Genomic DNA, 14,167 nt, shown 5'->3' with positions numbered 1-14,167 from the left:
ATGAGATTTGCTAGGAAACCTATTTTTACACTGAAACAAGTAGCTGAAAAAAAACAAACAAAAAAACCCAGAATTGTTCATGTTTGAAATTAGCACTTAAAAACGCACACTGCATACTATGTTAATGTGCGTCACGTTGCAGCAAATGTCTGACATTGGTCTGTGTTTTTAGGCTCTTGAAAGAAAAAAACCCAAAAACAAATTGAAGTGCCAACATGTCTGCATGCAGCATAATTGCCAAAATGAAGAAGTAATATTTACTTTTAGTCATGAAAACCTGTGGAGTGAATTAATGGAGACCCAACGGAAAAAGCAATTAGATTCTCCTCTCAGAGCGAGCAGCCAGTCTTCCTGTGCACTGAACGGAAACTGTGTGAAATGAATATGGAATTCGCAGGCTTTATTACAAGATGGCCATAAAAAGTGTTTCTAATGAATTCATTCCAATCACTGTCTACAGCAGCAGAATAGTGGCTGCTTTTATTGCATCCTTCACAATCTGCATATTTAAAAAAAATATTAGTAATTTATCAAGCAATTACATTTTGTGCATGATTGTACAGTAAGCACACAGTAAGCTATGAGTTTAATGACCATCTCTGTTTAATCTCAAATGGACATTTTCACCAACCTTGGTAAAGTTGCCAGTTTTTGGAGGTACATGTTTTTTGGGCTGTGGTGATATGTGAAAAATATTAGTGAAATGTAAAAAGGACATTTTTTCCCTCTCTGAGACAATTAAACAGAATACATCAATGAAAGAAAACACCATTACCCATAATGCAAACCTGAAAAGAAATTGAAATTTGAATTTTTAAAAGTGTAATTTAATTTTGTAAAATTTCTATTGATATATTCAACATGAAGGACTTTTGACACACTGCAATAGACATGGATTTTTTCAAATGATGTAACGAAATGGTAGAATTTTTTGTCTTTATATTAACAATCCATGCAGCCAGAATCTGAATCCTGCTTGTTTGCTCTAATGTACATTTGCATGGATTTGAAACATGGGCTGTTTTGCACAAGCTGTGAGGAAAACCCTCCCCATTGATTTTGAATCATGCTTGTTTTTTACAGACGGTCGCCCAATTGGATTGTGCTCTCACTGTTTTCTGATGTCAGGGTCAGGCAGGCTGCTGAAACTGTCGCTGGCAATTTGATGGTGGCTCGGGTGGCTGGGGAGACGCTCTGGCTCTTTCTCTGACTATCGCTAGGGCCCAGGAATCAATTCCCTCTGTTTACAGACCATTTCACAGCCCTTTACCTGCAACATCACTTGTGTCAGGCCCATAAATAGCCCTGGATATATAATGGTTGGATTAGCATAATGGTTGGAGCCGCAGCCTTTTTGCCTGCACAAAAGGAAATGTCAACACGTCGTCCTCTCCGCGAAAAAGCAATTAGGGAGCCATTACACGGCCTCACTGGAAACATCATCAAGGTTAAAGACAACCCCAACACCCTCCTGACCGCTTTTTTATTCCAGCCTCTAACAGATGAGCCATGGATGCTGAAGTGTTAGTAAACACTAGGCAACAGTGCCCTCTTTAAGCTCGTCCCTAATCAGCTGCAGCACTCAGCACAGGAGAAAGTCTGCTGCTCTTGAACACATTTCCCTTATTTTTTTCTTAATCTTAGAACAGGTACTTACTTTGTACATGTTCAGTAGTATGTATAATTCAGTAGTATATATGATATGCGCTTATACACATTAAGTATGTGTCATTGAGATGTTTCTTTCTTGCTCCCAGTGATACCAAGAACCCCAAGAACAACCCCAAACCCTGATGAACATGCCAATACAGCCAAACCACTCGGCAGGAGGCAGGACACAGCTTGGCTAGGGCATCAGGTCATCAAAGGTCACTCACACCTGTGGAAAAATTCTCACAAACCAATCCACACACCAGCATGTGTTTTTGGACTGTAGGAAGAAACTACAGACAGACACAGGAAGGACACCAAACTCCTCACAGAGGGTGACCTGAGTCGGAGATCAAACCCAGGACCCGAACAACATGGAGCTGGATGGCAGAGACGCTATCCTGAAGCCCCACCATGCCACCCTAGATTAATTATGATGAATAAAAGTAATTATGTAAAATGAATGATGTTTCTCATTTAAGTTTGTTTTAAAGCATGAGGACATAAGAACAGAAACGCAATACTGTCACTGAAGAAATATCAACCCCAGATGAAGCTTCTACACTGTATGTTCAGTATTGGGGTGTAATACTATTATGTAAATGGCGTACTCGAGTGATTATATATTCTGTATAAAACACAAGCCACATGTTTTACATTAACATATAATCACCTGATTGGCATCAATTTGAATTTAAGGATATTAGATCAACATGTTAAAGGCTACAGCTTTATCAGAGTAGGAGAGAATTGTTTTTCATCCACAAAGCAGAAGCAGAAGTAAGCGAGCAAGTATAAAAAGTAAGAGTTGAACAAATGTTCATACTTTTTTCCAACATATAGTTTTTTCCTTCTTCTTCTTCTTCTTTTTTTCCCCTTTTTCCTACAGAACAGTTTACACACCCCACCAAAGGAGAGTTAAGAATCAAAAGGCCTTGTAAGTATTGCCACAAAACTGCAAAGGCAAGCAAGGCCAAGGAACAATAGTTCATGACCACCCATCATTCGCTGTGTGGTCAGCTTTGGCCATCAGAGTTAACATTAGCAACATAAGGGTCATGGCCTTGAGGGAAAAAAACACACCACAGTTATAACGACCTCAGTTGAAGCAAGAAAAGCCGCACCTGCTGTAGTGCAGCAGAAAAGAGCAAAGAGTCATTTTTAACCTCAAAATGTAACAATTTTATTGAATGTGATTAATTAATACTTACATTTTTTTCATATAAAGTCCAGCTCATCATCTGAAGACTTCAGATATTTTGTTGTCCACGAATTAACCTCAGTATGCTCCATAGAAATGGCCATGTTTAAAATCAGAACAAAATCTCTGACACTTCCAGATCACTTGGTGTCAGTATAATGGGGTCTTTATAACTCGAAGTACAATCACTGGCGCTCTACAAATCACTGATGCTCTATAAGTGTTTATTTTCAAAATTTCACATTTAGTTTAAGCAGTTAGTCCTATAACAATAATTACTGTTAAGATCATTCCTGTCCATATATCTAATCTCTACAGAGAGCTGTCTATATCTAATCTAGTAATTACTAATGATTTGTCACATTCAGCATGTTTATGTGGGAGCTTGTGGGTGGGTGAGGGGGTGTGATACTCTCAATTTTAATGCAAAAATGGCAAAGTGTTTTTTGTTCTACACACAATGATAAGTCACCAAGCTGTGCAGTATTGATTGGGATCCTAGAGACTTATCTAAAGAGGAGGCGGAGAAGAGTGATTGTGTTTTACAGAGAACATTATCAGTCCCTCAGTGGCATTAGAGTCTTCTCTTTGCTCTTACACACACACACACACACACACACACACACACTCCACATAATCCAGGAATAAACCAGAAATACTAGCTGAGGTGCAGCATCCTGTCTCAAAACCAAGTTTTGTTAACTCAAACCAGTGGTTTAGGCATTCCTGCTAAATTACACAACATTCAACACATAATTTCAGTTAAGAATTAGTTTGCCTAATGTTACTGTTTATGCTAAATTGCTGTTTAGGCTAAATTAAAAAGGCGACAAAATGGTGAAACGGTGCCCTGTACGGCGCAATGATTTTTAACAACTTCAACCTTTAACAATAACCTTTCATGGCAGTGACTATTCCTGCTGATTAATCTGTTCTTCTCTGTTAACAATCACTTCCCAGTGCCTTTCTTTCTTATAATTAATATGTATTGGGTATAATGTAACAAATATATTTTAATTAGTCTCCATTACAAAGTATTTTTCTGAATGAGCAAACACTTGATTAGTAATGTTAGTCACACAACAGCTATATTTTATCTGTAATATGATAAAAAAAAACAATAGAAACATACAATAAAAAACAATAGAGACAGCACCCAGATTCTACATGCTGTTTCACTTTGACCAACGTGGACATGTACATCCTGTAATTCCTAAGGGGGCAGATTCTTAGATACACTCAGAGAAAAATTGTTACTGTCCTCTTGCTGTCACAGGAACATGTTCAGTACTTTTAGTTGGGGACCATAATTGTAACATATTCTATAATATTGTAGATTTTTAAATTTTGTTGATTTCATCCAAAATGTAATCTCCAGGACTGATATAAAACCACCATTGTATCTTTAAAGGTACATTTACACGGTTTGTAGCTTTAAAGACAAAAATATACCTGTACTTTTTTATTTATTTATTTATTTATTTTTTTTTCACAGTGTATAATGTCCAAATGCTCAGAATGAGTTTAATAGCATTACTGCAGTAAGACTTGATTATGTGTATGCTCATTTCTCATTGTTTATCAAGTTTTTACACTTGTTTTAGAACCAGAACAATCCTTTTGTGACACCATGCATTTCAGCTGTGTGAAATACAGCTACCTGGCTCAGGTGTGTATGTGTGAGTGTGTCTTTTTTAATCTTGGCCATCTGAGCTTCATTTTTATCTGCGTGGATGAAATAGGGCGGGATGACTTTGTCAGAAAGCCGTGTGGATCCTTGGCTGAGCACGAGCAGACAAAGGCAGCAGGATGGATAAATCTGTCCGTTAGAAGAATTTAAATAACTTTTACAGTTTTATCAGGGGTCTATTTGTTAGGCTGGGGATTTATGCTTGGGGCTCTGTGTTTCGGATCCATCTCTCGTCTGGAGATTAAACCTGGATTTGCCTGAGGAGAGACCTGCTTGACTGCCATAATCCACAATTGCAGATGGTCTTATCTGTTCAAAAATCGCCTGAAGTCAATGGCCATGCTGAACGAGGACTCTTTCTTTTTCAATCGCTCTTTCTTTCCTCATCTATCTCTCCCTCCCCACCACATCTTTACCTCATACACCCACCCTCTCTCTACACATATTCTGTAAAGCTGTAGACTGTATGCACAGACACTCCATGTAATCACTACTGATATTCTGCATGATCTCCCTCCCATCAGCCAAGTGCAAATTGAGGTGAGCGCTGGCCTAAACAAGGAATTAAACATTTCTTCATGTGGCTGCCACCACTTTAATTGATTGATGCTAAAAGTTTAGCAAATAAAAAAGCTATCGGGCGATCAGAGGCAGGCCGGGTGGGTCCTCAGAGGGGAGAGGGCTGGATTGAAAGTGGCAGCTCGTATTTTCGCCTTCAGCCGCCTCTGTCATCTCGGGGGCTGGATGTGTGTGTGTGTGCCTGCCTCCTCACACACGAGCCAAGCTGAAAGACACATGTACTGCGAATCAGGGAATCAATAGAACACTTAATGAACAATTAGGGGAACAGCTGTAGACCTGTCAAAGACCCATCTGTACGTGGCTGAGAGCAGAGAGAGAGAGAGAGAGTTCTATGTTGTGGATGGAGTGCTAAACACCAAGTCCATCATTCATACCCCCAGCACATACACACAAGCCATAACAGTGGCCTTAGGGTAGGCCAAGCAGGCCCTTTACACAAAGTCTGAATACATACAGCACTGTGTTCAATTCTGAAACCAACATTGATTTGGTACAAGATGTTTCTAAGATGATTTGATGAAATAAATAAATAAATAAAATCCACTAGCATTAAAAATGGAAAGTAAAATGGAAAAAGTCAGAAGAATTCATATATTTTAAGGATAACAGGATAATCTGTCCATGACCAAGAGTCCAACCGAGCACTGAAAGTGCTGCCTTCACTGGCTGGGTGGAATAGCCTCATCTCTCAGCATGGTGCTAGCCTGTGTGTCTGTTAGCTAACATAACAGAATTAAACAGTTATATGTTGTCCTCAAGCATGCTCGGCTATCTATTAAAGTAGCACTGGTGGAAGTTTGAAAATAAGCTTTGACAGGTTTTACATGTCTCACAGAAAACATGCTCTAGGCTTTGCCTTCCCAGCATGGTAGCATGTAGCATTGTGTGATTGGGAAGAATCAAGCGAGTGTCTGAATCCATCAAGAAGGATGGAAGAAACATGAGAGGCCTAACAACCATACCAATCACGACAGGCCGCTTGTATAAATGAATGAAACTTTTGAAACAGGTGAAAATTTTGCAGATCAAACAGAGCTGCTGCTGTTCTCAGAACAATAGACCGACCACCTCAAAGCCAATGTCATCTTCTTTGACTAAACTCTGGAAGTGTGAAGATTGGACACAATTACAGTATTGTACACATTCCTGAAATGAAGGCACATATATTTATATTTTATGTATTTAAAGCCTTTCTGTGTATGTCTGCCCTAACCCACATGTAACAGCTTCATCATAGAAGCTGGAAATAGCTTGTACCATCCATCAGGGCTCATGTCACATGAATGAATCGATAAATTTGCCAAAACTAAGGCGTTTAATTAAAACGGCGGGCCAGAGCAAGGCAGTTTGTTTTTGGCGTGCAGCTGTGGCCATTGCCACTTATGGCTCAAATGAATACATAAGTGCGGACATTAGTCCTCAAGCTACTAAATCACAGTCACCTCAGAGAGGGGGGCCGGACCACCTCAGCACATGCACACACCCATTCTGCCACAATATTAAATTAATACCTCTACACCATTCTGCAGCGAGACTTCTAACATATTCATGACACATAGAGAGATATTCTCCAAAGCTGACACACACTTCAAATGATAGGCCTGAACTCATCCTTCCTGTCCACTTGTCATAGAAATGTCGACCTTACATGTCAATCATATGGAAAAATTGTCAACAGCAGTAAATACACACACACACACACACACAGCTTTTGGAATGATTCAACCTTCGGCTGCCTTGTCAGACATTTTTTTACGTATGGATTACTGGACTGTGACTGACAGATATTATGCTTAACTAAGCACAAGTATCCGTTCGGGGGTATAGGCAGAGGCTTATAATTGACCTTGGACACCCTCAGTCGTGCTTTATTAAAACTTCATTTAAAGAAGACCAAACCTTGGCGAGGTAGGGAGTCACAGCCATAATGGATTAGATGGAAATCCATTATGCATCGCACACAAGAAAAAGTAGGGCTGAGGACCTGCTTAAAAATATATTTTTAGTACAGAAAATTAATGCGCTCACCCAGGCCACTGAATCATTTTAAATGGCCTTTTTTAGTATATAGGTATACGCCTTAAGAAGCTCTATATTTCAGCAGCACACGGACTAATGGGTCATTAATGGAAAAATGCTCCTTGAGTCTTTGCACCATGTGCTGCTGACATGCTATTTTGGTCTCATATTTAACAAAGAGGTCACATTTTGCATTACTGCTATCACGGTACCTCAGAAAGTAAATGCAAAAATACTGCATCTGTGTACGGTAGACGTGTAATGAGCTTGTTATCCGTGTTAAACACACACAAATATTGTCTCTGTTATATCAAAGCCCATTTTTAGATTTTGCCATTTTAGATTTGATGAAACAATGTGTCAGTATTATAAGTGGAAGGGACAATAAAAAAACATTGCCAAAAATGACATGAAATTATGTCATATTACTGTGAAATAAAACTTTGTTCCACACACACACTAAAAAAAGCGTTTAAACCAAGTAATTAATAATGTGCATAATTTATTACTGACATTTCCATTGTATTACAAGGGGCTGATTGTAACATCAGGTGGGCTGATGTTACAATCACTGTTAATTCACTGTTGCAATTATAGACAAACCCCTATTAATTAGCTGCAGATTAACTGTTGTCCGGTTCATTATCAAACACGTAGCCCTGTAGCACTCTGAGACGAGAAAGTTTTCTAAAGAAATGACAACGGGCTGACTTTCCGATACCCTCATGACTGTCCTAACATCCACCGATGTGTGCAGAAATTGGGAGCATACCTTTGGTTCAGTTTTTAAGCGTGTAAAGAAACACTGGCTGACATTAGGAGGATTTCAAAGACAGATGTGCTGTGAGGTGTCTCCTTATATTGGAATGAGTGTCGGGGTGTTTGGTGTGTATTTGTGATACACACACACACACACACACTCCCCAAGCCTCCATCTCAGCAGTAGAGCACACATAGCTGACTCGACAGGCCCAACAGCAAGCAATATCCCCTGCCTTCAAGCCCATGCTGGCGGCAGCTCAGGATGGATTTGGTTAGTAAAACGTGACAGGGGGCTCGGCCATGCCTGAGAGGAGAGGGGAATGAGGAAGCTGCCGTTTGTTCGGCATCGCCCGGGAGACACGAGAAATCGCCGGCGAGATTTGCTGTCACCTGGAAAGGAAATGGAAACGGGCACACACATCTGTTATCCAAATGTTAACTCCAGGGCCCGCCATGTTGTCACAGTGACGAGGGCCAAGGGGGCGGGGTATGAGCCACAGTGTGGGGAAATCTTTCACCTGCACAAAGGCTTCAGTCCAGAGTCATAATATAACAGCTAAGAAAGTTAACTCCTTAAAGGCCCATACCCTACAATTTTTTTGTACATCATTATTTTCACCGAGGTACAGATTAAAAAATTGTGTGGGTTAACGCAACAAAAAAACGTATATAAATCTTTTCTAATTGGCCTGGTATTGTGGTTCATTTTAAAAAACAGACTTAGCATAAACTCTCCTTGTAATTTCAGCATCAGGCGTAAGGATGTGTAAATTGCAATACACTGTCAATAAAATTGTCCTGCGCAGGTACATTTTTGCCCTTCAATGGTACAGAATTTGTAAATGTCCTTTCAAAAGCACAGCAGTGGTCCATGTGTGTACCTTGCTTTGTACATTACATCCCATTCTCCAGAAAGAATGTTGAAGATCTGTTAAAACTGGAGTTATGAAATCAATAAAATAATCTATAACAAAGACCTTCCATAAAGGGTCCGACACCTATGATGGTTTTTCTGATGCTGTGCCCAAAACTGTGTCCTATTCACTATATAGTGCAGTGTTTCAGGGCTCTGCCATTTTGTAGTAGTGTCCTAAAACATAGTGAACAATTTTCAGTGCACTCATAGAATCCCAAAGTGCACCAAAAAAATGAGTGTATAATTCAGGTAAAATAGTTTACAGTCAATACCCAGTAACACACTGCGTGGTTGCATGAGGTAGTGTCTGGAGTCGTTCACTCCCCTCCTGAGTTCAGTTCCCTATAATAGTTCACTATTTATTGAGTAATGTAGGGAAAAGTGAATATGGAGCTATTTCAGACACAGTATTATGGTAATTAATTAGCATTACACCATAACTTATATTAAACTACTACACAAAAAATGAGTCTTTTAACAGCAGTTTTACAATTACTATTGTTAAAAATTGTAAATCTAAATACAAATAGCAGTTGATTAGGCATGCATCATTTGATTTTATGAGTATGGGTCTACGCTTTTACACTATTTAAATATTAAAAAGTAACACGCATGGAACAAGCATATTTTTGTACAAAAATGCAGATTGGGTATACATCTTTGTCTAATTCAAGTCTGGAAAAACAGCCTCTAATTTTTCGTGATGCCTAGGATGCAAGTACCATTTCTAGAAACAATCTTATTTGCACAAGAAATAACAGCTAGAGCTACCCAAAAATGTCTGAGCAGCTGAGTGTCTAGTTAATTCTGTTTGGTCCCTTAAGGAATAGATCCACCAAAATACAGTATGTGATGCAATTAATATGGAGCATTTTGTAAAGCATGAGTGAGTTACATTTAAAAATGATTTGCATCTAAATACAAATAAATGATAAACAGTTCACTCAACAGGTGAACAAACACTTGAATTAAAGCTGAAACTCTGCATTTGAACTGTCAGTATTTAATTTCAAATCAGGTGTTCTGGAAAATAAGCAACAAAACAATGTCCACAGAACTGCATAAAAAACAAGAATCTGTCAGTTGTTTAGGCACACACAGGCTTAGTGGTAGTATATACAGTCTGCTGAGTTGAGTGAATACACATCTAGCCATAGGTCTGTCACAGCAAGATGAGATTTCGAAGTGAAGTACCTGTTCGAAGATTCCCAGAATTCCAGAGGAGCATGGCAGGAATAAATCAAACAGCAGAACACCTTATGCAAAGGCCTTATAATCTTAGCAAGTCTTCAAACACTACCTACACACATACAGAGTTACAGAGTTATAGGTCCATATTAATGTCCCATGAACACAGACCATTAAAGAAACAGCCATAATGGCCTTAAATAAAAGGACAAATCAAATCCTACATGCTAAATGCTTTAACCTGAATTCTAGCAGATAGTGAAGGTGCTTTGACACTGTCAAAGACCAGTGCAGGTAATCTACTGCAGGCCAAATTTAATTCCGATGGATATGTCCTGGACCATCCATCATGGGTAGATTTCTCTCTCTCCACTGCGTAGACACTGGCTAGGGCAGCACAAAGCATGAGATGGCCGCCACTAATTAAGAGGCACTCTGCATAATAAATGCACTGGTCTCTGCTCCACTGGGGCAAACACCTTTAGAGGTCCACATTAGTGTTCAATTGGAGCAAAAAGAGATCTAGTCAGTATTTTAGGCGTCAATTAAGATACAATGTACACAACAGTGCAAAAGTCAGAGACCATTCACAGATTTAATTTTCAGGGCAAAGGGCAAAATTACATATTGGTTTTCTGTGGCAGGGAAAAATGCAGAGACATATTCAAAGAAAGTTACACAGAAGCCTTGATAAGTAAATACAATATTAAAATGTTTTAGTAATTAATGTTCACAGTCTATAATAGACCTTCTGTTCTCTTCAGGTGACCTGCTTTCAGTTTTTCAAACAAATCTGCAGAAACCTCTTTCCACTCCTACAAAGTTCAGCCTCGACAATTGTCTGCATTTTATGCCTCAAACAATCTTAAACATATTCACTGCTGTTGAGGTCTTGGCTCTGGGTTGGTCAGTCCAGTCAGACCATGGAAAATGTTTTTTTGTTTTGCTCTATTGACAGCCACATATTCTTTTTAGACACATAGCACTGTCCTCTCTTAGTGGGATAACAAATTTTTTGAAGTCTGAAGCAAGCTTAGTGCTTGGTTTTCTCCTATCTTTCGTTTGTTAGGAAACTCTGTTTCCAGTTTTGAACTTTCTTATACAAGTGGATTACGCTACATGCGATCTCCTCACAAATATATTTATAAATAATTATTTGCTCTAAATGGCTGCTTTGACTATATATATACACACATTTATATATAATGATTTTTTTATTATTATTATCTACTTCATCATGGTCAGAGCTTGATTTTAGTATTACATGTTTATAAGGTGCATTTTATAATTTATGCAAATCCTATTAGGGCTAACTAAAGGCTATCTAGATATGTGCTTTTTTATCATGTTTATCTGAAGGACTCGATCAAAACACAAGAGACTTGATGAATGGCTTATGTATGTAAGGGCCCAGATAGCCAACCAAAAACAAGAGAATTTTGTCATATGTCATTAGTCCACTCAGGGTACATGCCTTGGTCTATTCCGTTGCCTACAGCCAAGTCAGATGTCACATCCTATCTCATCAAAACGTGCCCCAGTAAAAGAGAAAAGAGGGAAACTTTATTCAGTGCCAATTGTGAGCTGAATGATGCCTCTCATAGAATTCCCGCTTCTTTCATGTGTGGAATTTGCTAGGCAGCACAGATCAGATTTTTTGAAGAATCTGCAGGATTCAATGCCTCTATTGGCAGCTGTGTTAAAACAGAGGGCTGAGGCTTGCTGTTGTGCTGCAGTGCTGCTCGGATACAGCAGCATTTACCCCCCCACTGGAGAGCATGACTCATTAATCAAATATTCATACAGGCAGAATCGTAAATACAGACAGAATACAAAGTCCCCTCAAAGCCCCCATGCCCTGAAGCACAAACGCCCTTTCATGTAACACTCACAGAATGGTTGGTATCTTGCTGCATTCTTATGCCCTAACGCTCCTTTCCTCTCTCCTCTGTGTGCCATTTCCTAAAAACAGACCAGAATGAATTTACTGATCACAGACAAGTGCTGCGAAACACTGTGAATTGATGGGCTCTTTGTACTCAGCCGCTGATGTCTTCACGACATACAGTGGTAGAAACAGACAGCTGATTCTTCTGCTTTGGCCTTCAGAAGGGCAGCCTGTACCCCAAAGAGGGCCCATAAACCAAGGCCATGCCCTTTTAAATACAAGAATTTGTATTTAACATGGAAATAGCACAAGCATTGCTCAAAAAGAACAGAAACAGAAGAATTAACCATGGCAACATTGAGTCTGACACAAGGAAATTTTCTTTTCCTCTGAACAGTGTACAATCATCAGTTGTCTTCCATAGTTTTCCCCCCTTCCCAACATACTGGAGCACGGGTGGAGATTAACAAGTCCAGTTACTTTACATTATAAAGCAAAGTTTAAAAAGTTAAAATACAAATATGACAAAATGTGAAAAATATGCCATCTATTCAAAATCTTTAATTTATTATACATAATTGTGAAGCCCCATATTTTACATCAATACATTAATGACTAGTCTGAAATTGAGTTTGGCAAATCAAGCATGTGTTTCTCATCTGCTAATACTTAGTAAAATCTTTGGCCCTTGTTAAATAAGAACATCCTCACACAACTCAGCAGGTAACAAAAAAGACACATGAGCGAGAACTAGTGTTACAGCTGTATGTAGTATCAAACACTTTGATTTACACTAATGAGCCAGACAATGGTTGTGCACCAATATGGTCATACATAAAGCCCTTCACAACAACAAGACATATCTTAAAAACTTCACTTCTTATGCAAACCATGCTTCTGAAATGATGTTAAATAAAAAGAATACTTTTAAAGACTTGGGTTCAACAAAAACACAGAACTTGAGATTGTATCTTTAAAAAAAAAAACTATGGGCCAGACAAAATGGCTGGGGAGACTTCACCACTTCTATCTTTGTCCGATGGTACTGATCTATTGTGATTTGTGTCCTTCATAAAGCGGTATCATAACACTAAATTTCTCCCTTCTAAAGACTGTCATGGGTTTAGCAGCACTGATATCTAATGAAAGTTTACTCTCAATAGATTCAATGTCCAATGCAATTAATCAAACACTCATAAGCCATAGTTAATGGGTTATAAAACACGTCCCATACTCAGATTCCATTCTACTATATGTGCGTGCATGTGCATAAAACTGCTACTTCACTGTCTTTACAGTACATTTTAGAAGTACTTTAAGCATTTGTTTGAGCATTGGATACTTCATGCTTCCAGGAGGCTGTGCAGAATGTACAAGCCTATAAGTACACTGTTTTCTACTTCTCCTTGTTCAAAACTTTACATTTACTCTCTTCAATGGAAGCACACAGTGCTGTATGTGGGAAAGCTGCACAGTGCTCAGCTGATCATTCTCAGACAAACTTAAACTGGAGTGTGGTTCATTCTTTCAGAAAATAAAAAAAAATGTTAGTTATTTTTAAAGAATTGTGAGAGAAAGAATAAACATTAAGTACAAACTATATTATTACAAACAGTAATTGTATTACTTCAAAAATAAATCCATGTTTATTTTACATATGACCATTTAACGGCATCGCCATAATACCCTGGAATAAGTTCACTCTTTGTCAAGACAGGAAATGTATGTCGAGTGTAAGCGTTTTTGCAAATGCTTGTTTACAGTGTTAAGTTGAGATCAGGGCCTGTATTCATAGTCTTGGAGTGCTGTTTATGGATGGTGTCATTTCCTGGCTCTCATACAATCATGGAAACAGACAAAAGAAACACACCCAGAAGATGACATTTCTAACGATACAGGTCCAGCATACAGTAGGTTCAGTAATAGAATTCCTTGCACCTAATATAACTATTTAGATCAGTGTCAAATCCAAAACAGCAGTCCTATTCTATTTGTAAATATAGGCCTGAGGTCAGGGGCTCCTGGCCCTAACTCACAGCAGCACAAAGTCGCCTGCAGTAGCTCCTGCTTTTCGTTTGTCTTTGATGAAGGGCCACTCTCTCTTCTCCACAGGGACAGATAGCTCATAATCTCGCCCATGTCCATTCATAAAAGTAAACGCTGGGTACTTCTCTTTCGGCGACGGCTGCAGCACCTATCCACATAAATATATAAAACTTTAAACTATAATTTTATATTAATTTATTGATTTAAACATTTTTTTTCCTTTAT

The 14,167-nt window shown here is 38.8% G+C and overlaps 1 protein-coding gene across 5 annotated transcripts in view; it reads right to left on the bottom strand.

The window, feature by feature from the left end:
* Window positions 1-14,167, bottom strand: part of atg4c (autophagy related 4C, cysteine peptidase) — a 145,731-nt gene that overhangs the window by 121,291 nt on the left and 10,273 nt on the right. For 2 of the 5 annotated variants that reach the window (XM_066666043.1, XM_066666045.1), the window contains exons 11-13: window positions 13,933-14,090; window positions 11,901-11,970; window positions 9,844-10,120 (exon numbers count right to left, since the gene is read on the bottom strand). In XM_066666043.1, coding sequence (XP_066522140.1) covers window positions 11,934-11,970; window positions 13,933-14,090 — 195 coding nt within the window. In that variant the 3' untranslated portion in view covers window positions 9,844-10,120; window positions 11,901-11,933. Of the gene's footprint in view, window positions 1-9,843; window positions 11,971-13,932; window positions 14,091-14,167 lie in introns of those variants that run through there. The other 3 variants (XM_066666044.1, XM_066666047.1, XM_066666046.1) reach the window with 3 other exon arrangements.

The sequence above is a fragment of the Hoplias malabaricus genome, chromosome 3 (assembly GCF_029633855.1).
Source record: "Hoplias malabaricus isolate fHopMal1 chromosome 3, fHopMal1.hap1, whole genome shotgun sequence".
Lineage (NCBI taxonomy): Eukaryota > Metazoa > Chordata > Actinopteri > Characiformes > Erythrinidae > Hoplias > Hoplias malabaricus.
Note: the sequence above shows the minus strand (reverse complement) of the source record. Positions and strands in the feature narration are given on the sequence as shown.